At 36.0% G+C, this 26,790-nt stretch overlaps 1 protein-coding gene across 2 annotated transcripts; it reads right to left on the bottom strand.

Moving 5' to 3' along the window:
* Nucleotides 1–4,678: 4,678 nt before the first annotated feature.
* LOC146742766 (death-associated protein kinase 1-like) lies at nucleotides 4,679–25,203 on the bottom strand. 2 transcript variants are annotated; one of them, XM_085500507.1, is made up of 18 exons: nucleotides 25,052–25,203; nucleotides 20,648–20,749; nucleotides 18,940–19,041; nucleotides 17,420–17,518; nucleotides 16,925–17,023; nucleotides 16,322–16,420; nucleotides 12,883–12,981; nucleotides 12,564–12,662; nucleotides 12,381–12,479; nucleotides 11,772–11,870; nucleotides 10,813–10,950; nucleotides 10,105–10,212; nucleotides 9,649–9,768; nucleotides 8,945–9,226; nucleotides 8,287–8,410; nucleotides 8,036–8,199; nucleotides 7,671–7,859; nucleotides 4,679–7,498 (listed from the first exon to the last, which is right to left on the bottom strand). In XM_085500507.1, exons 1-18 carry the CDS (start codon nucleotides 25,058–25,060, stop codon nucleotides 6,257–6,259), a joined length of 3,273 nt encoding a protein of 1,090 aa, XP_085356633.1. In that variant the 5' UTR covers nucleotides 25,061–25,203; the 3' UTR covers nucleotides 4,679–6,256. The 2 variants fall into 2 exon arrangements, with proteins under 2 accessions (XP_085356633.1, XP_085356634.1); XM_085500508.1 differs by lacking the exons at nucleotides 16,925–17,023; nucleotides 17,420–17,518; nucleotides 18,940–19,041; nucleotides 20,648–20,749; nucleotides 25,052–25,203 and having other exon boundaries at nucleotides 16,303–16,340.
* Between the last annotated feature and the right edge of the window lie 1,587 nt (nucleotides 25,204–26,790).

Below are 26,790 nucleotides of genomic sequence, written 5' to 3'. Positions count from 1 at the left end.
GGGTGCTGCAATAGTTGCGAATAAGGGGATGTGGTCTCTGTAGTAATTGACCAGCCCAAAGAATGATCGGACACCTTTCTTGGTCGCTGGTCTTTGCGCTTCTCGAATTTTTTCCATGTTGTCATGACTCGGACTCACCCAATTGTCTCCAATTTCATGACCCAGAAATTCTACTGATATTGCACCCAGAACATGGATGGTCTAGCTGTTATGTCTGCTGCCCTTAGTCTTCGTAACAACTCAGATAATACTTGCTCATCCCAGCAGCTTGAATAAACTATCAGGTCATCTATATAGCTTCCAACCCCCTCCATACCTGACAATAATTTCCTGATTCCCCGCACCAGAGTAGCTCCCAAATTCTTCATTCCAAATGGCATCCTTAAAAATTCATAAGTTCCATCAGGAGTAACAAATGCTGCCTTTGGTATATCTTCTTCAGCTACTGGTATCTGCCAATAACCCTTACTTAAATCAATTTTTGACAGGAACTTACTATTATGTAGCCTCTGAAACATGTCCCCTGTTGTTACCATTGGCTCAGGGTCGATTACAGTGACCTTATTTAATTTCCTATAGTCTACACATATGCGATTCGATCTATCTTTCTGCTTTACAATCACCACCGGTGACACATAGGGTGATGTAGACTTCCTGATTACTCCCATTTTTAACATATCTTCAATATCTTGCCTAAGGTTCTCCCTTATTGCATATGGTAGTGAGTATGGCTTAGATCGTATTGGTGTGTCATTTGCCAAGTCAATCTTATGACTGATTATCTTGGTCTTTCCTGGCAAGTCAGTAAACACCTTATCATAAGTATTAACTAAACCCACCAGTTCTTTTCTCTGGTGTTCTGTCAGGTCTGTACCAATTTGAACATCTTTACCTGACTCCTTTGGTTTACAAGTTCCTAACTCTAGATCATCTTCGTCTACAGCATTCTCTTCATCTGACTCGTTGCACCCCGCTGTAGCTGCGCGCACAGCATTCATCAAGTCTATGGCCGTATTTGGTGAGTAACTTGTCTCACTTCCATCTGGTTGAGGTGACGTCTCCCGCTCAACATACAACTTTAACATATTTACATGATACGTCTTCACTTTGTCATCTACCCTCACTCGATAATCGTTTTCACCTATTACCTGCTCCACCACATAAGGACCCTTCCACTGCATCAATAGCTTGTTGTTGTCAGTTGGCAGCAAAATTAACACCTTATCTCCTTCCTTAAGCACTCGCTTTTTCGTTTTATGATCATAGTAACACTTGTATCGGTTCTGTGCCTTTTGTAATTCCTCTCGAGCAATCTCTAAAGTCTGTTCTAACCGATCTCTCAACTCAAACACATACTGATAACTATTAACTATCTCAGGAGTATCGCTCTCTTCAGTCCATAACTCTTTAAGGATCTTCATTGGGCCTCTAACCGTTCGACCATATAATAGCTCAAATGGGGAAAAACCAGTTGACTCCTGTGGTACCTCTCTATATGGGAAGAGTAAAGCACTAATATACCGGTGCCATTGCCTTGGTTGTTCATGGCACAACCGCTTTAACATCTTCTTCAAAGTACCATTAAACTTTTCCACCAGTCCATTACAAAAGGGGTGATAGGGTGTAGACATCAGTCTCTTAATGCTGAGCAATCTTGATACTTCTTGCATACATTCTGACACAAACTGAGTCCCCATGTCACTTAGTACTTCTTCTGGAACCCCCAATCGGCTATAAAAGTCAATCAACGCCTCGGCTACAGTCTCCGTATCTATATTTTTAAGTGGAACTGCCTCTGGATACCGTGTAGCATAGTCCACCATAGTTAAGATGTATCGATGACCCCCTCACTGGCTGGCGTAATTGGTCCAAACAAATCTATAGCCACACGCTTGAATGTCATATCAATTAAAGGCATCTTACCTAAAGGGGCCTTCACAACTGATCCCTTTGATACAGTCTTCTGGCACACATCACACGACCTACAAAAACTGGTAACATCTTGATGTAGCCCAGGCCAATAAAAGCTAGTCACAATCCGGTCTTCTGTCTTCTTTATCCCCATGTGTCCACCAAATATTGAATCATGGGCAATCTCCATAACACGAGTTCTCAACAGTTTCGGCACAACCACTTGACGTACCGTCTTGCCTCCTGGAACTGAACGATCCCGAAACACACGATATAGCAAGCCCCCCATATACCTGGAACTCGGTTGTATGGTGCCCCCTGACTTCTGGTTCTCTCTTATTATAATATTTCTTCAACGATGTGTCTGCTTGCTGCATCTCGATTACTTTGTCTTTTGTTACATGTGCTCCAGTCTTTACATCACACACTTTGAGCGGTTTCACCTTACCAGATTTCTTTGCTTGCGCTCTGGTTGTTACTGCTCCACTCACATTCCACACTGGATCCGGGTCATCTGGTGGTCTTGCTCCGGGCACATTCCCAACAATTAACTCATATATTGGGTCCTGCACACATAATGCTTCAACCATGCCTCTCAAATATGGCGTATCAATTTCCACCATGGCGACTGGAACCCTTCTTACAGTACGATCAACCATCAATATATGACCCATCTTTTTTGTATACTGGTCATCTGGTACCAAGCTCTTCTTGACTATAATGCCATTACACCCAGTGTCTCTCAACATGGTCACAACTGTGTGACCAACCTTCCCTTGACCCACAGGCAAAGTCCTGTCCTCCACAACACCACTCCGTTCCATACATGCACCATTCACAACCTTTAACTGCTCCCCCGATGCTAACAACAAATGGTCCTTCTCAATCGTTTTAGGCACATCACTGTCAATTTGAACAGCACAGCTAGCACTGATATTAGACTCCTTTTTAACCACTGCAGCTGCACCAGTAGTAGTGCTGGGTTTGACACCCTTTCTTTCTTGACCCTTGTGTTGTCCACTACGGCAGAACTTAGCCACATGTCCTATGTCACCACACTGAGGGCACTGTTTACCTTTGTCATGGTTGACATCAGTAACGCGGGATGGACTTTGTGCTGCTCGATGACCAACACCCTGACACACATAACACCGGATACTACTACCCTGTCCCACATCAGTATTTCTAATGGCAATCTTATTATCGTTACTCTTCATCTGGTCCTTCGTGGATAACTGTTGACCATGTGCCACTAGGTACTGCTTTGCTATTACTGCCAACTCATCTAAATCTTTGGGTGCTCTTTCTTTAAGATAAACTGCAAGATCTCTTGTACAGGCACCAATAAACTGCTCCTTCACCATCAAGTCGGTAACACCATCATATGTTGCTGCAGTGCCTGACAACTCAACCCATTTAGCAAAATAATTCTTAAGCCGCACAATTAACTGGTCAGGACTCTCGGAACTTTCAGGTTTAATTTCACGGAATCGCTTCCTGTACCCATCCTCTGTGAAATCGTATCTTGTCAATAGCGCCACCTTCACACGATCATAGTCAACTGCATCAGTGTCGGACATCCTGGAATATACTTCCAGTGCTCTACCAGTCAACAGCGCACTCAATTTTGTGGCCCATCCATCTCTATGCCAACTCCCATTCGTTGCAAACCTCTCAAACCGCAATAAATAACTATCAAGTTCGTCCTTACCATCAACAAATGCAGGCAACTTTGGTGACTGTGCATCACTGACCACATTTCGTTGACCACTAAAATCAGCCTGTTGGAACCCCGGCATTGCTGCTTGAAGCTCTAATCTCCTCAACTCAAATTCTCTTTCCTTTTCTCGCTGTTCTGCTTCCGCTTCCAGTCGTAACTTTTCCTTTCTTTCCTCAATCTCCATTCTCCTTACCTCTGCTTCCCTTTCCTTTTCTCGCTGTTCTGCTTCCGCTTCCAGCCGTAACTTTTCCTTACTTTCCTCAATCTCCATTTTCCTCACCTCTACTTCTATTTCCATTTTTGCCTTTCTCTCTTCCCTCGCCGCTTGTCTGTCAGCCCGCTGAGAACTCAATTGCTCCAAAATAAATTTCCTTTTGTCTTCTCCAGTCATTCCCAGTTCATCCGCCCATTCCATCAACTCTTGTTTCGACATATCTTTCATCCCGCTGGCCATGTTGTCTTCTATATGTCTTCACTGTTCCCGGACGAGCCCCCAGATGTCACACGCAACGTAATATTACCGTAATTGGTATAGTACAGATGTGATGGTTCAAATACCAACAACATAAAGACTTCCCTGGCGGTGATGATAACATACGAACACGGAGCCAACAGATGAGGTTTCAACTGGTACTGGTATTATTATACTCTGCAAACATCAAGTACAATAACGCGGTAAAACTCCACTACTCCAATAACTAGATACTTAAACTCCAATACAATTCAACGAGATCTCCGATCTGATCTCAGTGCTGAACAACTCCCCTATATATACCCCCACTGTCTATAAATAGACCATTACATCAGCATACATAATGAGTCTGGAACTTACTACCAATTTCTAGAATGTTCCATTACCTTCTATTGCCTCCTACAGTGTTCTATTACCTATTCAACCAGTTTCTAAACAAAATCTAGAATATTCCACCCAGACACAGTACGGTTTTAAAACATTCTCAGCGACACGGAAGTGGTACATAAATCGTATGCGACAAATCCGGAACGTCACTTAAACTTTTACAGTCAAATAAGACACACACAACGAAATACGTTTCAACTCTCGTCTTAGTCGGTCAGTCGAGCACTCTATAAGACACAGCGCCCTGGGGAAAAGTCCCCAAGACTATTGCAAGGCTGGCCCAAGACTCTCTCTAGACTGCGTCTCAAGACTGTGTCTGTCCTGGTGTACTCGCCAAGACCAACTAAAACAACTTTATTCATTTTCAAAACCTTAACCAATTACAAAGAGTATAAAGACTCTAAGGCGTGGCCTTCACACATACAGCCAATCACGTCATATCTTTTGATTAATCGTTCACTATATTAATAACTGCGAATACCAACTGTCAGAAATAGTAGTCCGAATGGCGACGGTTATATCGTAATTAGTTCCAAATCACTGAACCAAGTTCCGTCCAGAACCTCGCATGGGTCTAAACGATGACAGACATAACACAGCCAGCTAAATAAGTCGATCAACAGATACGCACAAACAAATTTCATCATAACTGCAACGAAAATGCAACTTGGGTTTGTTATGCGGCGGACGGAAAAAAAATGAATATAAAAATAAGTTTTTTTTAGCAATGTTTTGCACTTACAAGTCGGCGGGCGCGAGAAATTACGCTGAAATAAAATTTTATTTTTATTTCATTTTTGGCTCCTGTTCATTCTGTGGGTTCGCGAAACAAGGGATAATAAAAGTTTGGCCTAACAAGGTCATGTGGTCACATAAATTTCACGCAGTTACAGATAGTAACATGCAAATAGTGCTATGATGTGAAGACATATATCTAATGCATTATTATGTACTAATGTAATACTTCAAGCACTATAATTAATTATTCAGTAAAGTTGGTGCAGTGTTGAAGGCATTGGACAAGTTAATACAACTAATGATGACTTCATTTGCTGCCAGACACAATCATGTTATACTAAGTGATATATGTACATTTTTCACTATGTTGATAATTTGACTATGGACATTAATACAACCTTTAGACGATTACTACAAATAAACATAGATGTGTATTATGATGTATGTGAAAAAAATACATTTTCAAAATAACAAGATGGCTGCCAGTCAGCCATTTTGATTCGACAACAAAATGAATTAACATTGATATCATCATTTTAAACATGTGTAATATATGTACCAAATATCTAACATTATATTTTCTGAAAAAAAACAAGAGGGTGGTCAGTCGGCCATCTTTGTTCTGATTATGAATCAAACTGACAAGAACATGTATGCGCCAAATATGAATGAAAATGGACCACAATTTTTGGCATGGTATGGTCTACTAGTAGTATGGCCAAAAAGCAGTTGACCATCTTTGACATGAAATTAATCATCAGCTATCCAAGATATCAGAATTTTATAAAACAAAATGGCTGCCAGTCGATCCATGTGCATATGTCCAAAATAAAGTACTAGGCAGATTTGTTAAGGTCAACTACCTTAGGATAAAACTTCATGATTCAGTTCAATTCAATATCATGAGTCGTCAAATTGTTGTTTCTCATGTTATGATGAGTTATGATGCCTAGGAAATGTCATTCTAGTTTCATCCTATGGTGGAACTAGAACTTTTTAGGCTCATACACAACAATTTGTTGGACTTGTCATGCATGCAATACTTGAAACATACTATTTATTGCTTCCCGTACGTCTGCTCTACTTCCCAGGAAATCATTGTTGATGCGAAGTAGGTTTTCTATATTACTTTCATAGTAGACAGCATACTCTGGGGATCCTTCAGTTCCGGACCTATTGGCGTGTGTTCCATCTCGCACAATTCGTTCTTCCCATTTACGAGACCATTCATCGAACAGTTGTTCTGTCACATATTTATTTAGTGTTGATGCCTTGGCTTCCATAGCTTCCCTGTCACTGTTGGATATTCCCATATGTTGAGCCATCATCCGGTGGTCTGTTCCATCATCACGTTTGACCTCAAGTAAATTAATCAATGTCAGTTTTGTCCCGGATAGTATCCATTTGACATCACACTCAGACTTAAACTCATCAACAAACATGGAATCAAATCCAGTGCAAAGTAAATCTGTAATTTTCTCCCCGGTGCCAGTGTGCTCATCATATACTAAGCTTCTTTTACGTTCAGCTTCACGAATGGCATCTAGTGGGTAGAAGACTACTTCCTCAAATGACCTGCCATTTTTGATAGAGATAGGACTGATAACACACTTTTCAACATTACACCCTGGAGATATTTCATTACGCATGTCAAAAATACACTGTGCCACCATGTTCATCAGTGTATAGCACTCTCCAAGGCCATCTTCATTCTCACACCTTGCAAATATGTTTATAGCAGTTCTGTCATGGGTCAGATGAACCAATCCTTCAACCCCATAAAAAATCTTAATACCATTTCTCCATATACCACTCGGTTTATATCCAAGCTCAGAGAATTTATTATAAAGACGTGTCTGTACTTGGTGAAATAGTTGTGGTAGGAGCATGTCAATTTCTTTTTGACATTGAATCCTGATCCCTCGATTTAACCTGTATGAGCTTGGCATCCATTGGTCACATGGCACATCATTGGGCAGTAGGGTTGGAATGACATATACATCATTCATGGAAACGCCTTTAGAATCACGTGTTAAAAGAAATAGTAACTCTAGCTTTTGCAAAAGTTGCAGTACCAGCGGAATGTTAATGGATTTATCAAAAACCTTTGCAATTTCATTGACTTTATATGCTTTTTGATTTGGCAACGTATTGCTGAATTGAATAAACTCCTTAGATGCCAGTAATGGACCAATTACTCTGAAACATATCCACAGAGGAATCCAGGCAATAATATCGCCATGCTGTATCACATCTTTAAATTGTACTATCTATAACAAAACAATGGATTCTATTTTAGAAGCAAATACATGTATTATTGATGCATCCGTTAGAAACACTTTCCTTTTCTCCATTCGAGATAACTTGGATATTCAAAGCTTGACATAGAGCTACTACTGTATCATATGTAATACTGCTAACAATATTACTATTTTCCCTTACCTCACCGCCATTGTGGAGATAATTGGTTGCTTTCTTTAAAAAGTCTTCTCTGACAACAGAATCTATTTTGTTCCTTATGAACTCCAGGTAACTTGACCAATCCATAACTGGAAAACCTGCATTCTCTGCAACCCACTTACGTTTACATTCAAGTATGTGTTTACAAATTCTTGGCATTGGCAGTTCACTCTAAATAGCAAGATATACACAATAGATTCATTAGATACAGCAACATAAAGAAGTCACATTGTGAAACTTATGATGTGATTTGCCAATCATTTAAATGTATGCTATTCACATTTTAGATAAAACACTTTTACACAAACCTGAAGAATAAGCATTAACAGATGGGTAATAAAATATACCTGAAGAACGTGATTTCGTCTTGTATGCAATGCTGCTCTCAACCGTTGCATATCAGCACATCTTCCATCATGGCCGTTGATTAGAAAACACTCATTAAGAATCCTTAAATCTTCTTTCATAATCTCTATACACTCCTTTAGAATCTCACTGACAACAATCTCAGCTGCAAGTAAACATATTGATAATCAATTATGATAATCAATCAAATAATTGAAAATAACTTTTAAAATATATTTATATACACATGTACCTTCTTGTCTGTATTCACCAGTCCAATCAGCTCTAGTAGCTACGAGAATTATCAATGGCTGATCGGTCGCATTCAAGGTGGAAAGTATATATAAACCTCGTATGAATTTCAACCAAAATGTCACCTAGAATGTACACAGTACATAATGTGTGAAGATAAAAAGTATAAAACAATTTCTTGCACAATATATGTTTCTCTAATAAGAATATTTTGTTTTCAGTGAGAAGAACATTATTGTGTCTAGGACTCATTTAGACACGAATAATTTATCTGATTATTCTTTATTAGAAACCTGATTAGCAAAAAAGCGAACTGGCTGAGACGTATATGAATGTGTTATTGTATAATGTGTACTACATTAAAACAAATCATAGCATCTGCCTGCACCTATACGTACACCGTAACCTGAGCCAAATGCAATTCATTAACTCATCAAATCGTTATTATACGCCATACTAAAACGAACCACATATTTTAAGTGGCGAATTTGACACTTTTCGTCATTAACAATTGCAGTTTTGTTTAACTGTTTATCAATCCAATTATTGGATGTAGCGCTTTCACCACAAATGACAGGAATGGTTACTAAATGATGAAAATTTCTAGACATCACACTGCACTTTCAAATATCTAATTTTTGCTCAGAATTTGTTTATACCTGATTCATGGCTAGTTGTTTTATGTCCATGGGTCTTATTAGTATGTATCCATCACTCGTTTTCTTGTAATCAACAATTTTGTACACAACGATAAAAGTGGCTTTACCAGCATCGAAGAACATGGAATGCGACACAAAATATTGAGATTGACCTGCAATGTCCCATATGCTGCATTTACCAACTCCAGGAAGATTAACATTCTCAATTGATATGCCAGGAGTAGGAATATGCTCATCTTTGCCAATTTTAGGGGCACGTCGACGAAAGCTAGATAATACTGACTGTAATGAAATCACAACATATTTAGTATTAGGACATATTGTTTAGCTGTACAGCGGTCACGAGTGTTTAGCAAATTTGATAACATATAAATCTTAAATGACTATACTGGCGTTATGAGCCTATGCTAAAGTTTTCACTCTATCATCTAGTTGGGTGAACAAATATAACGTGATTGCGATTACAATGCTAATTTGACACGTGTTGCACCCATTGAGTGATTGTGAACAAACGATGATAATGACGTTTAAAGGACGCCAGTCGTCGTGCCGCGTTCTGTTCGATATGGGACTCATAGCGACATATACAACGCGTGTAAAATACATTGTTTATTTACATGAAATTCGAACACGCGCTGCGCGACGACCACCGCGCTATTTTACCACAACAGTTCTACTGATGACGTTTAGGATAAACATCTCACCTTCTTTAGTGTTTTCTTTAGTGTTGTTTTGCCAACTGCACCATGTCCACAAAAATACATCTTTGTTGAGTCAACTTTATCTCCACACTGTTTCATTAGTAATTCACTGTGTTGTCGTTGCTGTTTACAAAGCAATAGTAATCATAATTTGAAATCATTCGGGGAAACAGTACGTCATTTTCTATTTAAAAAAATAACCAAGCAAAAAGTGAACGCCTGTTGCAACGTGTTTAGACTAGAATTTTGTTCTGCCTCTCTTGATCTACTTGTACTGACAGAAGATCACATGGGTTTATATTGAACAGTACAGGGGAAATACGCCAGTTTGTTTTTACACCTGAAAGTCAACACCTAAAAAATGAAAGGACATGTATAGCAATACTTTGATATAACTCATCGATGAACTCAACATAGAAATTTGGCAAAAAGCAAAAGATTTTTCAAGAAATAATTCACCTGTTTTGCCTTCATTAGTAATATTTTAGCGTCTTTGTAGAAATCAGTTTTCATACCAGCTGATGATATATTGGAATTAATATACTGTAAAGGTGTATTGCCGTCTTTCTGTAATGTGAAATAAATTAGTGTGTATGGACTCCACTCACATTTAATGAATAATTTGGTAAACAAATAGGTGCTTTTGATTCTAACTTTGAGGACCCTTTTTTGAAATACTTGATGAATACTATTTTTTAAGTGTGATTTTAATTTGCCATGTGCTATGGTAGTATAAGTGTGAAGAAGTCAGATTTTGATATCAAGAGAGATCTACTTTCAAGTTTTTCAAAATTTTGCAATATCCAAATTGTATATACCACTCCTGGGAAAATGTAACATCGCAGTATTTGTGTAGTCCATCTACAGTGATATAAAATTATGAAAATGTTCTTTGGTTTAGCACTTAGATGACGTTGCTATTAATCTGGATTTATGCAGCATATATGTAACCAATAAAAACTGGACAAGTCATTGTTTTTTCAACGTTGTCATGAATGATTTGGAGTTAGCCATAATTTCACAATCTCTGAATGTAAAGTGTTTGTAGGCAGATTTTGGAAATAAGGGGCGCGTTACTAACTAAATTGAAATATTGAAAATAAACAAGTGTGTATAAACTGTAAATCTATGGTTCAATTACGTAATGAATATCAAATCAAAACTCACAGTAACATATTCAAAGTCGATATTCCTTTCCAAAAGCAGCTTCAAAATATCAAGAGATGATCGCTTTTTATCTTCATTAAAAATGCCCAAGCTTCTGTTTGGAAATTGAAGTACTTTGATGAGAGCATTTTCCTTTTTCTGAAATAATAATAATAATTGCATAGAGTGATTTGTACATTATCATATACCTCATATATATATATATATAGCGCTCGGTTTTCAACAAACAAAACAAAACTTTTAAATTAATTAATTAATTTTAAATTCCGTTGTGTTTGAGAGCACACAATGGTAAAGTTATAAATACCACTATATGATAAAATCTTAATGGCCTGGATACGACTTTAGTCCATAAGGATTTTTATATCTATTTCAATAGCGATATCAAAATAGGCATATTATATAACATTTACGTTGTAATTCGCTGTCAAATACAGTTATTAAAACATTCGTACCATATGTATCTCAGTCTATGAAATCCTATTTTCCATAAACTAGAATGCTAACTAGAATGCTCACAATTGACAGTTATGCATATTCTGAGCATGTTTTAAATATAAGCTTTACGATAGTTTGACCTTTGTTTTCGTAGATCACTTTCATGTTTCACTATCAGATTTAATATTTATGAGAAACAAGTATTAAATTATATACATTAATATATATACCGGTATATATTAAGGTGTTTTTTTTTAAAAGTACACCAATTAGTCTGTATCACATATGAAGGTCAACGTCTCTTTTTACACCTGACGTAAACAAATAGCTAACATCACTAAATTAACAAATTCTAATTAAACCGCAGAACAGCACAATCATCTCAGAATTGACATTGAGAAAAGTCAACAAAAATAAACATGACGCTGTATTACTGACAATGATTAATTAGAATGACCTGGAATTTAGTCTCAATAGAGACTAATGTGTTGACTGCATTGAGCAGCATTTCCCTTACTTACATCATTGATAACATTGACATTGGCGTCTTTATTCACTAACAATCTCACTATTGACAGAAGACCATCCCCAGCAGCTGTATGTAATGGAGTGTTGTTACTCTGGAAAAAAACACATGTCCAGTTATTAATAAATAGCAAATCATTTTCATACAATTAATCAAATTAAAATATTAATCGAATATCGTATATTTGCGACTATGAAACAAGAAAGATAAATGTCTATTGATTTACAAGGTGCCACAACACTGAGCTTTTTTTGAACACTACTGTAATACTATATACGAGTCACCCAGATGGCTATCCCACCACTCAGCTCAGTCATGTTACTTGATTGAAGTGCTAGCAAAGTTCAGACATTATTGAAAACAGTTTACATAGAATATACAGGCTTGGGCATATTCTCAGATTGTTTAGACCCTTTTCCTAAAACAAACATAAAATAACCTCGCATTTAAGCTGCAACCAAACTATTTGTGAATACCGATTTAAAATGTAGAAACAAACTGTAAACAATTGGTAATGCGCATGTGTAACTTGCGTCTCTGGTACTGTCAGATTTGCAACATAGATTTGAATTTGTCCCCTAAAAAAAGCTGGGCTCTACGTTACCTTGTCAACTACATTTATTTTGGCTCCTTTGGACAACAATGCTTCAACTGATTTAGTATCACCAAGTCTAACTGCATAGTGAAGTGGAGTTCTGTTGTCCTGAAACAAAATTAATGTAACTGCATTAAATGACATTAGTACGGGGAAAAAGAAACTGAAAAACAGGGTTAGACTACAAATTACCTTGTCAACTACGTCTGTGTTCGCTCCTGCTGACAACAATGCCTGAACTGACTTGCTGTCAGTGTGTTCCACAGCAAGGTGAAGTGGGGTCTTTTTGTCCTGAAACAAATATTTTACTGTGTTAGACAATAGTACATAATATTATATGTTGTTTGTAAAGGGTTGAAAACAAAATACTTCGTCTTGCTGACAACAATTAAACTCATTCATTTATAGTTAATACATGCTACTCCAAACTGAAAATGATTCATCGACATTGCATGTAATTAGTAACACAAATATGAATTTGTAATTCATGTAAGCTTGTACGACAAATTACCATATCAATAACATTCGTGTCAGCTCCTGCCGACAACAATGCTTCAACTAATTTATTATCACCGCGGCCCGCTGCATAATGAAGTGCGGTCTTGTTGTCCTGAAACAAATATAGAGGACTATGTTAAATGAAGATGGAGAAGAGAGATGAAATTGAAGAGAACTCACGTTGCACAGGATCGCCAAGCGTGGGGGCTGTTGTAGAGGCCACCCACCAGCAGTGACGTGACAGGCTGAGATGATGATGATGTTAAATGACAAAGTAAAATCAAAGAAAGCTTAGAAAGAACTCCCATGTGCTGAGAGTATTGGAGACACATTAAATATAATTCGAAATTACTTAGCTGAAAACTAATTATGCAAATCAGAAAATTAATATGACCAGATTTGAGTGTAAAACTAATGAGGTCTGCGCAATGTAACAGAAAATCTATGTCTCCAAGTTTAATTGAAATGTGATTAGAACCAAAAAATTATGAATTATTATGCTTATTAGGGAATTAATATGAACAGATTTTTACCCCAAACTAATTAGGTTTGTACATTGTCCTAGAGCATCTTTGTACTAAGTTTCATTGAAATGGAATAATTAGTACCGTGAAAACTCCAAAATTTCGACCCCTCTAAAAATTCGAACGCCTATTTATTTGCCGGGTTTCGGTGTTTTATTTACCTCCAAATTTTCGACTCCACTAAAAATTGCCGACTCATTCTTATTCGAAAATTGCGACCAGTTTTAGTTTTCCCCCAAACGAAAAAAAACCGATGTGAGCGTTCAAACGGGACCTTCCTCGAAGGCATGAATCCGGGTTTCTGATTGACTGAGAGATTTTTATTTTATTGGTAACGAAAATATATTCTAAATAAACGAAGTTTCAAATAAAAACGAACACAAAAATCTCGGCATGCTGCGTTTCTGAATTGTTGATTATTACTGTACTCAGTAGTGATTATAATAATGTACACAAAATAAATTTGTTGAATGGTTATGAAATACAAATAAAAGTCAACTTAGTTTCATCGTAAGCGATTGATTCCGGTCTCGTACAAACGTTTGATGCTGTAGGATATCCGCCATGTTCTCTTAGGTCAAATAGGTCAAATCGCTAATTAACCAATCAAAAAGCTGGATGATGCCAACGTGTTCAAATTACCATAGCTTATTTAAATATGTTAATGTTATTGAACGCAATGCGGAAGAGATTGATGTTGTAGTACGATATTTTGGCTTGGATTTTGATGCGAAAACGGCATGATTTTTATTAAATAAAAAAATTAGTTGTTTTTAAAAAATAAATGGTCATTAGAAGAATAATTTAACATTGTTCACAGTGATAACAGCTCATTCTCGAAAGGAAGCTTACCCGCTCACGCTAGTCACGATAAAAATCATACACGTGTACTCTTGAATAGACAGACGTCAATGACTACGGTAAAACTTAGACTCTATTTTAGCCGGCAGGATTGATTGAAATGTCCGAAAAATGACGCCAAAATACACCTTAAAAGTCCCATTTTATTTTCTTAAATCCCATTTTATTTTTGAATCCAAGGGCGAATTTACGGCAGAATTTGGCCCCTCAAATAAGGGACACGTGAGCTTTGATTCTAACCGGATACATTGCACTGGGTCGGGGAGATAGTTTGCTAAACTTCCATGTATCTTTTGTCCAATGGGTACCTGTACTTCGAACATTCGCAAGTTTTCCTAGGTAGTGCGAGACAGCTTTGTCTTTTGACCTATTAGTTTTGTGCTGACCTCTTCTCCGCGTCTTGATGTTTTGTTTTGCTTGTCATAATACTCACTGATTGATGACTTTGTTTAGATTTTGAGTTACAACTCGGCCACGACCTTTGCTTTTACCGTGAAACATGAGGAAGTTTACGTCAATTGACGGACATTGCATTTTTTTAAAACTAATGAAGCACACTGTCTATCATCCCCATTTTTTCATTTGCTGATTTCTATTCTGAAAAATTCGACCGTCCGAAAATGCACCTTAATTTTGACTCTAAAAACATGTCACATTTCTAACACAAATTATTTAAAACCGGTCGAAATTTTGGAGTTTTTACGGTACTTTAGATATCAGTGTGAAAGCTTAAAATTGGCTAATTATGCAAATTAGGTAATTAATATGTACAGATTGTAACCCACAATTATTCAGGTCTGTCTATTGTCCTACAGCATCCATGTACATTCATTGATATGTGATGTATAGTACCTGAGATATCAGTGTGAAAGTTGGTTAATTATGCAAATTAGGTGATTAATATGCACAAATATTTACCGGAAACTAATTGGGTCTGCATAATTCTAGATTCATTGAAATGTGATGATTAGTACTTTAGATATCAGTAGAAAAGCTGAAAATTAATTATGCAAATTAGGTAATTAATATGCACAATTATTTACCCTAAAACTAATCAGGTCTCTGCATAGTCCTAAAGGATCTATGTACCAAGTTTCATTGAAATGCGATGATTAGTACTTGAGATACCCATGGAAAAGCTGAAAATTAACTAATTATGCAAATTAGGTGATTAATATGCACAAATATTTATCGAAAACAATCAATCTCTGCATAGTCCTTGAGTATGTAAGTACCAAGTTTCATTGAAATGTAATGCTAACTACTTATATCAAATGCTGAAAATTAATTAATTATGCAAATTAGGTAATTAATATGTACTGATATTACCATAAAAACTATCAGGTCTGTGCAGTGTCGTATGACATCTATGTACCAAGTTTCATTTGAAATGTGATGATTAGTACTTGATATCAGTGGAAAAACCGAAAATTGACTAATCATTATGCAAATTAGGTAATTAGTATCCACGGATTATTACCAAAAACTAATCAAAACCTAGCATTAGTTCAGAGCATCTATGTACCAAGTTTCATCAAAATCCAATGAGTGGTTGTTTAGATATCAGTGGAACAGTCATGGAACCACTAAAAAATAGCTAATTATCATGCAAATTAGGTAATTAATATGCACGGATTTTTACCAACAATTAATCAAATCTGCGCATATGTTCAGAGCATCTATGTACCAAGTTTCATCAAAATCCAATGAGTGGTTCTTTAGATATCAGTGGAACAGTCATAGAACAGCTAAAAATTAGCTAATTATCATGCAAATTAGGTAATTAACGAGCATGGATTTTTATCAAAACCTAATCAAATCTGCGCATTGGCCCAGAGCATCTATGCACCAAGTTTCATCAAAAACCGATGTATGGTTCTTGAGATAGCAGTGGAACAGTCGGACACACATACACACATACACACACACATACACACATACACACATACAGACACACTAACTGCAAAGACTCCCATTTTGTGCTTCGCACATGGGAGTCAAAAATGTTGTGCAATCATACCATTACATAAAGTTTAATTTATAATTACCAAGCTCAGCTACAAATACCTCATCAACTATACTTGTTTTAGCCCCAGTAGATAACAATGCCTCGGCTGATTGTTTATTGCCATCTTCAGCTGCATGGTGAAGCGGAGTCTTGTTAAACTGAAATACATATAAGTGTTTACTGTCAAACATACACTACTTGACATGACGTGTTGACAAAACCTTCAATAATAAAACTTTGACGGCTCTACATTTTTCACACTGCAATGTATTTTTTTTTATTTTGTACCAAATGAGCAGTTGAAATTATAGGAAAATATGATAAATGATAGTTGTGGATAAGAAGAATGAGTTGGAGTTGTGGTAAATGAGGCATTTTACACAACTAGAACTTAATGTTGTCAAAACATACATTTATTATTACATACTTGTGAATTAACATTAAATTAGAAATTACAATTTTGGTTTTCAAATTGCTTTGGCATTGTTGAATGAGCGAAAGATTCCAAAAATTATGAAATCACACGAGTGGTATGTGAAGTTGTGTTGAAACAGTTGCCTAGGTAGTAGATATTTTTTTTATTTTAATAGTGACATGAGATATATTGAAGTGAACCAGTAGTACACTCTGATATAATACATATGTACTAACACGACACTCACTTTGTTGACAACATTCACATTAGCCCCTTTATTTATTAACATCTCAACTGCTTGTGTGTGTCCATTTCTTGCAGCTTCATGTAATGGAGTATTTTTTTCCTGGGAAAGAAATATTTAACACTTTTTTGAGAATTTTCTGTCACTATATGACAGATGTGGAAATAAATGTTTTGGAAAAACAATCGACTAAAACACTGTTACAAACATCACAAATATATAGAGTATCATTATAGGCATGGATATTTGTTTACCAGTGATTTGTATGCATCGACATAATAATAATGTATGAATATAACACTCATGGCCAACACAATTACGAATAGAATGCCTTTACAATGTACTTAATGTTATGCCTCAAAGCAGAAATTCAGATTCATTGAGCTGGTGATGTTTGCGTTATTAAAGACATTGTCACAAAATGGACAAACATAGAGACAGACAATCACGTATATGAATGGCTCGGCTACGTCGAGCATAAAAACATGATATACTCACATTGTCAACTGCACGGACATTTGCGCTATTATTTAATAATAAATCTACTAGAACTGTAAATCCATAATATGCAGCCTTATGTAATGGAGTCTGCAGACGCTAGCAAACAAATGAAAGGCAATATTATACCAAAAGTTTGCAGAAGTTTACTCATATATTGTGGTAGTTAAACACGCCGACCAACGTCTTTATATCGCCCATCTGAATTATAGCCTAAATACATGCAAACAAAGATGCACACAAACTGTGAAGTATGCGAGTATTCACGTATTCTAAAGACCGACTGAAAGTACAGCCGACCAAAGTAGTGACCCTGAATTTGTTTATTGCGAACTATTATGAGTGATCACACGAGCACTGTACATGCATAATTGAAGATTATTCAGTAAACGCAGAGAAGCAAATACTAATTCAATATTTCACACCGGACGGGGAGGTATGTACGACCTAGAAATAGTGCCGTATGCGAGTACCAAGTTGCGAGTCGCAAGTAGCAAAATATGCCATATGCTAGTGGTAAAAACGGCATATGCGAGTGGTAAAATGTATCGTTTGCTAGTAGCAAAAAAGCCCTATGCGAGGGGTAATACAAAGGCTTGTAACGTTTGCTTATAATATAACAACGTACGTTCAATTGTGTTTTATCACAGTAATATCAGGGGGTAAAATCTCTTTCTCGGGGTTCTCCACACGTGTCAGGGGGGAAACTCGTCTCGTCTCTCTATCTCGTCCCCTTGAGGTACGGGATCGGGAATGTCACTTTAACTTTACAGTCAAATAAGGCACACGCAACGAAATACGTTTCAACTCTCGTCTTAGTCGATCTGTGGAGCACTCTATAAGACACAGCGCCCTGGGGAAAAGTCCCCAAGACTCTCACAAGGTTGAACCAAGACTCGCCCAAAACTGGACTGCCTCAAGGACTAACCATTAGGAATTCCTAAATGGAGTCAATTTGTGTAGTTTTCTTGATTTATTCTGCAGATATCGGTAAAATGTAGGTAAGGCTTTGGCGAAATTCGAAGGAGCAACTAATATTCTTCAACCTGGTATTTTTTTTAGATTTTATTTTTTATTTTTTTCGTCTGTTTTTTCGAGTTTAAAAAATGTGAGCTGGCTGGAGCCTTCATCCCTTGTCTATTTCTTACACTAGATACCAGCCGATACCCCCTCCCCGCTCATAGAGACTGCTATTACAGTTGATTATAGTTCCTGGGCTCCCTGTGGTTTATATCAAAAAGTTCGTTCAGTCGCTTGCATAGAATCGATGTTTTCTCTTCATGAAATTGTACAGGAAACGTGAAAGCACAATAATTTAATAAACGGCCATGACCAGCCAGCACTTGATAACCTGTAATTACAGTGAGTGTGGAGAATTGATTTTAACATTATATTTTTATTTACTCATAATTCTATTCATTGCGTTGTTTAGATATTCCTTTGAGAAAAAAAATTACACTACAACTTTTACTTAAGGTTTTACTTCAAGAGTAGATTAAGAATATTATTCAGATACTCACTATGTCGGTGGTAGCATTCACATTTGCATGTGACTTGATCAACACTTCTGATATATCTGAATATCCATAACGAACCGCCCAATGTAATGCAGTCCAATTACCCTGTAATATGATGATAAATGGGTTAATAACTAAAGCCTCATACGACATCAGTGGGGTCTGAACAGAAGTGGATTATTTTATGACCTGATAAATGTTATGTGAATGTTATGCATTTACATCCAAGCCATCGTTAAATGCAATTATTGTGAAGTTATTACATTTAAGCAAACACTATACATTTTGGTCATTTTTGCTGAATAACAAAATAGCGACGAAATTACGTGACTATTTATATTATTTCATTTCATGTAAAGCAGTGCCAAGATATAATACATGCAAAATTTTAAGTTGATCAATTGAAGCACTCATCAGAAAACAAATTCCCCAATTGTGACCATTTTTTGTTGAAAATATGTATACAAACTGATAAAGTATTTCTCGTAAAAAGCGTTGACCAGACATGTAATACATACAAAACATTGAATTCAATGAGATGAAATATTCTTGAGAAAGAAGTGACTCAATTTGTTGCCCTTTTTTTCAAAAATTCAAAATGCGGAAAATTGACTTGTTTGATCAACATTAAATTTATTTTTCACTTACGATAGTTTGACCAGGCAACACACAAAATATTCAGTTAATATGTTTAAGGACGAATGAATTTGAAGCTATTATTGCCAGAAAGCCAAGATGGAAGCCAAACAACTTGACTGATCTTAATTATTATTATTTTCCCATCAGAAGCGTTGGCCATAAATGTTATATACGAAAACATCACGTCTGTTAACGTGAATTCAAATTGCCTATAACCACCTCCGGTTTAATCTCAATTTCAATCCAATATGATTGCCAAAAGCAGTGGACCAAGTAAAATTTCACAAATTAACATTAACCTCTATTAGAGGTGGAAAACAAACGACCGACAGTACCTTGCATAGTTAGTTACATAAACATAGTGGAAAAACAAATGGGCTTGGCTTTGTTTACGATCTATTATAGGTGTCTCAACACTAATGTTTATCTTATAATTGATAGGATAAATGTAATAATACCCAAGTAGTGGATTCATCAACTCTGGTTGAAAAGTACATCAGTGAATTGGTAGTGTTCCACTAATATCACAAAAAGGAATATAATTAAGGTCCATCCAGGGTACACTTATATAAATTATCAAAGCAACTGTACTTTATGGTAACAAATTATAAAATATCTACTAAAAATAGAGAAGTGACATTGTCGACATGAAATGAATAAATTTGATATAGCTTGGCTTGATCTCTGACATACATAAAATCAATCGAGCTGTTACTAAAATCACATAAAAATATTTATAACAAATCGAAAATTAAAGATATGATGAGGTCGCAACAATATGTGATCATAATATATATGATATGATATATAAATAGCATTGGTTATATATTCCTATCTGTAACAGTGTTGCATATTAATGAGGTCACTGTCAGCTAATTGTCCTTTAAAAAATCTAATTAGAAATACAAAGTTTGAGCGACAATCCCTATCTAACTGTAATGTAAATGTAAATTTGCATAACAAAATGATATACAAAACAAAATTTCAATAAAAATAGCTAAATCAAACTTTTCACAAAAACATGATGACAAAATTAACTAAAAAGAACATGATTTAGAATGACGTCACATACCCAGCTTTTATCTTGTTCATCTACTGGTCGTCCTGCACTGAGTAAACGGTTCACACCATCAACATCATTCTCCTTAGCAGCCTCATACACGGCATTGTATTTCTATGACAATGGTATCAAAAATAATATATAGTAATTTTTAATAATCATGATGCAAAAATCGTATTGGTTATGTATTTTGTATAATGTAGTTAAACACTATAGAATGCTGGGTAATGTATGATGCATATTGTATCTATACAGTATATGCTAATGTGGTTAGTTTGCGCCTGGGTCAATGTTCTAATATAGCTGGGTCAACGTCCTAATAGAGCTGGGTTTTTGTACTGAACTGCAAAAATGCTATAAACAGTATGGTTGTTCGTTAAACATATGAAAAAGGGGTTTGGGCATATTTCACGATTGACGGTATTTGCTTAAAGTCTAAAGGCATTCACAAATCGTTTGTTTGGTCACGCATGTCTGAGTGGGCAGACAGCGATGAAATGTACATAACGACCACTCTGACAACGCTGTGGATCTGGGGCAATATGTATGTCACTTCTATTACAATATAAGGGGTCAGACTCATCATGCAACATAGATTGCTGAATTTCTGAATTAGTTTTAACTTTACTGCGATGTGAGCTTTAGTATACATCTACTGAACATAAGACAACTAATTACAATGGCATGTTTGTAGCAGTCATGAAGAATTATGACTGGCATGTCAGTTGGGATACACATCGATTCGATTGAAGTTGGCTGACATCACCAACACACAGTATAAACTACCAGACACACTGTTCAGATATGCACATGACTTGATATAATGATCGTAAAAAATATCTCACTATAATTCATGGAATTTGAATTTTTTTTTATTTATTTATTATTATTTCACCAAATAATAAAAAATACAAGACACACAGAAAAAGCAATGGAAAAAAACACAAAAAAACAACAACATATGTTCACAATAGCTGATCTAATAAACTCCAATATAATCTGAAAGACTTTGATATCCTTATTTTGTACATATCTATAAATGAAGCAGTGTTTCAGGAAAATTGTTACAAAAAAGTACATTTATCAGTATCAACTATATTACGTATTTTTAAAAACCTGTTTGTAGTGGTAATTCTATTAATCAGTCTGTATTGTTAATTTCTGAGTGACACATCATCAGTAATACTGAAAGGTAGTTTGAAATAATATTCAAAATTTAGGTTTGTGCCAAATAATCTCTCCCACTATTCAACACAGGTTTGAGTTTTTAGGTTTAACCTATATACTCTCTCCACGATTTCTGAGTAAGCTCTTTTAATATGGGTAAGGGTAGATTCATTTTCATTATCTCTGCTATTCAAGGAAACCAATTTCCAGGAATAGCATCAATAAAACCCAAATACTTTGATTTGATGATATGTTATATTTGTCTGAGCAAGTTTTAAAGGTGAGGAAATTGCCACTATCATCCAGTACATCCGATAGAAATACAATACCACTCTGGTACCAGTCCAATATGGAAGAACGGTTCTTTGACTGTTTTCTATCTCCTGACAGCACTCATAATACCCAACGTTTAACCGTGGGAGGGTTACTGACAATGACCGAATGTACAACGGTGCTTAAAAATATGGAAAATAATAAAAGTCCGGGGTTGAACGGTTTTAGTGCCGAGTTTTATAAGTCTTTTTGGTCTGACATTAGGCATTTTGTTTTAAATTCTTTAAACGAAGCATATACTTCGGGGTCACTGTCGGAAACACAGGGCCGTGGTATAATTACATGTATCCCAAAATCTGATAAAGATAGATCTTTCTTTAAAAACTGGCGCCCTATCTCACTGTTAAATACAGAATATAAAATTGCATCGGGTGTTTTGTCAGGTAGAATGAGGAAAGTGTTGCCTAGTATTATTCATAGTGATCAAAAGGGTTTTCTAAAAGGACGGAATATTGGTGAAAATACGCGTTTAGTTTATGATGTATTGCGTGGGTTCATTGTAAAAGACATTCCGGGCATGCTTGTTCTGCTTGATTTTACAAAAGCTTCAATTAATTAAATTATGGAGCGCTAGAGGGTATATGTAAAGTTAGGGTTAGGGCCAATGGAAGACTATTATTCTGCGCACAATTTTTGTGCTATGACATAATATATGTACTGATTACAATTTAGCCCCTTCAATATTATTCATTTGACGTTGCAGTTTATTGTGCACTAATTTCATGTTTTTGGAGTATCATAATATATAAGCTGACTAAAATTCAGGATATGACTAGAGAGTTCCAAAATGCGAAAAGCTCAGCAAATCAGTTCATATATTCAAACGACTGTTGTTTAGAATACCATTTTTGATACAATTTACGTGGAAATAGTTGTTATTTTACATTTAACGTGATTCTGGGTAAAGCCGCATTTTCAAGGTTGGATACACTAGTTATAGTCCCCTATGCCTTTCCATGTCTAGTCGAAACTCAACCATTCAACGATCACTGAAAATGCAGTCACTCAAAGGGTGCATGTGTGAAATGGAGTCACCATAGCAACCCACACTGCAACGCATCACTAATTCTAGTATTATACTCGGCGTTCTTTCCAAGTACCATGATAAGTATAGCCTCCAGCCATTTTGCTTGTTCCCAAAAAATATCTTGCCTCATAAAAACACACTCATGAAGTGCCATAAATCAGTGCAACTTGTGTGGACTCGGCGAACTCTAAACGATTGAACGTTATTTTCAGCAAACTCTGATGTATCTATCGAACATCGGCATGACTATCCGACATTTTGGTCAATGTAAATAATTTATCGTGAAAAATGATCACAAGAATGAATATATTAACACAATATTCAAACAAACAAACAGTTCGTTCTTGGTTTAAAGCATAATTATTTTCACCAAAAGGAGAAATGTTGTCGATACTAATATGCTATGAGATTCATTTTGGATCAGAGATTCTTTCCAGTCAATATATTATAGAAATGTGAAAATTATCTAGATCATACAGTGTATAAATTAGCCTCATTTCAACTATTTTAGACACAATTATAAAGGTGTATTAGAGCCAGTACTTGCAGCAGGTGGTTATATTCGACAGTCCTATCAATATTATTCAGTATACGTATAAGTGTGCACTGGTATCAAGTTTGTGTTACGTCATAAATATGTACTGTTAAACCGAAAATTTAGAAAACGATTTAGAACTTGACGTCAATCGTTCATTGTATACTACTTCTGAATGGAAATTGATATTAACTGCTCAATCTAAACAACCCTTGAACTGACAATGAGTTTGAACTATGACCGAGTCATGATGAAATGAATACATGTAGATATCTAAAATTAGAAACTATGCAATTTACTTGTTTATGTTTATAGAGGTTAAGAACTGTTTTCGAGTAGGGAGGATCATTAGAGCAACGACGAGTTAGTCAACAGTGACATCAACTCGATGTGTGACGAGGGGAGCTGCTGTCAAATGGACTGTCAGCGAACCGTCCAAACTTACCACTCTGCTTAGGCCATCATACTGGACTCGTTTATATTTAGTGATTAAATCAGCTGTGGATTGGATCTACTGTATATTATTATGAATAAACCTATTAAGCGTTGCATACTAGACATGTGTCTGTATATCTTCATAATGTACGCTCTCACCGCCTAGGGGCCGTCGTACCAACTTATGAAGGTAATCTGAGATATTGCGGAATGAATGGAGACGTAAAAATAGCAAATCGGAAGATTTGTATTCCTATAGTGCATAATGCTAGCTTATATGCTAGCTTCAAATGTCTGTCTGGAATGTCTGATATACATATATCTAGCACATGTCTAGCATATATATATACAATCAAAGTCAGCTATAGCTGTATGAACAACATCAAAAATACCATCAACAAGAAAAACAAACACCACCTCGCGACCAAAAATAACACTACCACTGACGAAACGAAAGCCAACAAGTTGTGTAATTGCCAGAAAAAAACAACATGCCCACTAGACGGGAAGTGTTTGCAGTCCGGCGTCGTATACCAAGCGGAAGTTACGCGTTTAGACAAGCACACCAGTGAAACGTACGTCGGACTTACTGGTAATGAGTTCAAAACAAGATACAGAAACCACACGGCCTCATTTCGCAATCAGGCCTCCAGAAATGCGACAGAACTAAGTAAACACGTCTGGTCACTCAAAGAAAAAGATATTGAATATAAAATACAATGGAAAATTCTTGCTCGCGGTAGCCCGTATAATAGCTCCAGCAAACGATGTATTTTATGTTTGAAAGAAAAATTCATCATAATTTTTAGACCCCACCACTCCACATTAAACAAAAGATCTGTAATCCATGACCTGTCGTGCCTGCTAGCTTGAGCTGGTTTCAATGCGGAAGTAGACAGTAAATTAAATTTCTACCCACCTCTGACATTGTTCAAATGTTTCGCCCAAACTGATTCAATATAGATTCAATATGACGTCAGCCGTTCATATTTTGTCACATACAGTGTAGTTACTAATCGGCGACACCCTCTACACATGTCAATTATCGGTCTTTCAACTTGCTTTCTCTTTCGATATCTTTAACGTATACCACTAGAGGGCGTGGGAAAAATACCCGGATGAGAAGGGACGTGGCATTTTATTAAATTTAATTTTATTTAATTTTAGATATTTTTCTGTTTTTACTGTTTATCATCTCAATGACAGTTTTCGAAAGTTATTCATACATATATTGCAGAATCGCTTACATTTGCAATAATCCACAGCGGCCATTGAATTATGACGTCATATAAGACTAAGATGTTTGACCTCTTAGGGTGCCAAGTTGAACTGAAATACAGGGCAGACTGAGTAGCATAAATAACTGTCAATGCTAAGGTTGGTTTGAATAGATAAGAAAATCAAGAAACAAAGGGGGGATTACATCTCAAACAAAGCATAATGAGCAATACTCAAAACACATTTGCATAAAGTAAACTCGCGCTTCAAGCAATAATTCTAAAGAACTAGCAAAACATAAAATGCATAATAAACAAAGTTGAAAGTGACTGACATTGTTTGAAATTAAATATAAAACTCTTCTTAAACAATACATCAAAAAGTGTGACAGACACATAATGCTTAAATACCATTGGAGCGGCCGGTATTTATTGAAACAACACGTGGTGGTGTATGCAAAATTACATGAAAGATTTCATGTTACATGATTAGTTTAAATATAATGTATTGACCAGATGAAAGTATCATATAAAAATATTTACAAGTGACATATATACAATGTAAATGAATTGACTCTTTATTGAGTGTTTAACGAAAGATGTATATGTACGGTGATGTATACAAAAATAAATTAGACAAACAGTTTAAAAAAACATAAGAACATCGATGCGGTTGTTGAATGGGATATCTAACCTAGACAAGCTTAGACGATAATATTAAATAAAACCGAAAAATGAGGTGAAGTATAACTTTGTTAGACTAAATTAATATTATCGATAATATCGGAGAAAAAACAAGAGTTGGTGATGTCAGCATGTCATTAGATAGATTAGACGATAATGATTTATATGGCAAAATCGCGCCTTTATCTGCACGTTGGAACAGACAGTTGTACATTGGTAAACCTGGACAGTTTTACCCGAAAAAGGATGCTATATAATAACCATGTCGTCTGTAAATGTTGCATATGAAAAGTAAAAAGTTGTGACCCAATTGTGGCATCTCATGGAAGAGGGAGGGGTCAATGCACACATTCCTATCAATCAATATGTACAAGACCCTACTTGTTATCTACCCGACAAACCGACTTTTTTGGGTTATGAGGACGACACAAAAATCGTCTTATCTGAAATGTTGATCTGCGACCAAACATTCATGTGCATGGTGATATGCCTGCATGACAGTGTGTAGAGTATATGGCTTGCTACATCTATGGATTAGTATATTTGAGTACGAGTTTAAAGTTTTGATTATCTAATAACCTCTTTTATATATAAATATGGTTTATTCTGTATTATATTATACCAGTATATTGATGGTGTTAATCCATTGATTTGATTGGTCCAAACACAAAATTTGCATATGCAATCCATGGTATATTGGCTGATAATGCACGGCTAAACTAAGTGGCCCTGGAACATGAATTGACTACAGGTTTAA

Source organism: Saccoglossus kowalevskii, chromosome 6 (assembly GCF_978046115.1).
Source record: "Saccoglossus kowalevskii chromosome 6, keSacKowa6.1, whole genome shotgun sequence".
In the NCBI taxonomy this organism is placed as follows: domain Eukaryota; kingdom Metazoa; phylum Hemichordata; class Enteropneusta; family Harrimaniidae; genus Saccoglossus; species Saccoglossus kowalevskii.
Note: the sequence above shows the minus strand (reverse complement) of the source record. Positions and strands in the feature narration are given on the sequence as shown.

Excerpts from the sequence above, each read along its gene's own strand:
- LOC146742766 (XM_085500507.1), bottom strand. Across the intron at positions 8,411-8,944 it reads AACAACTAGCCATGAATCAG|GTGACATTTTGGTTGAAATT; the intron begins GTATAAACAAAT and ends TGTACATTCTAG. Across the intron at positions 7,499-7,670 it reads ATCTCCACAATGGCGGTGAG|ATAGTACAATTTAAAGATGT; the intron begins GTAAGGGAAAAT and ends GTTTTGTTATAG.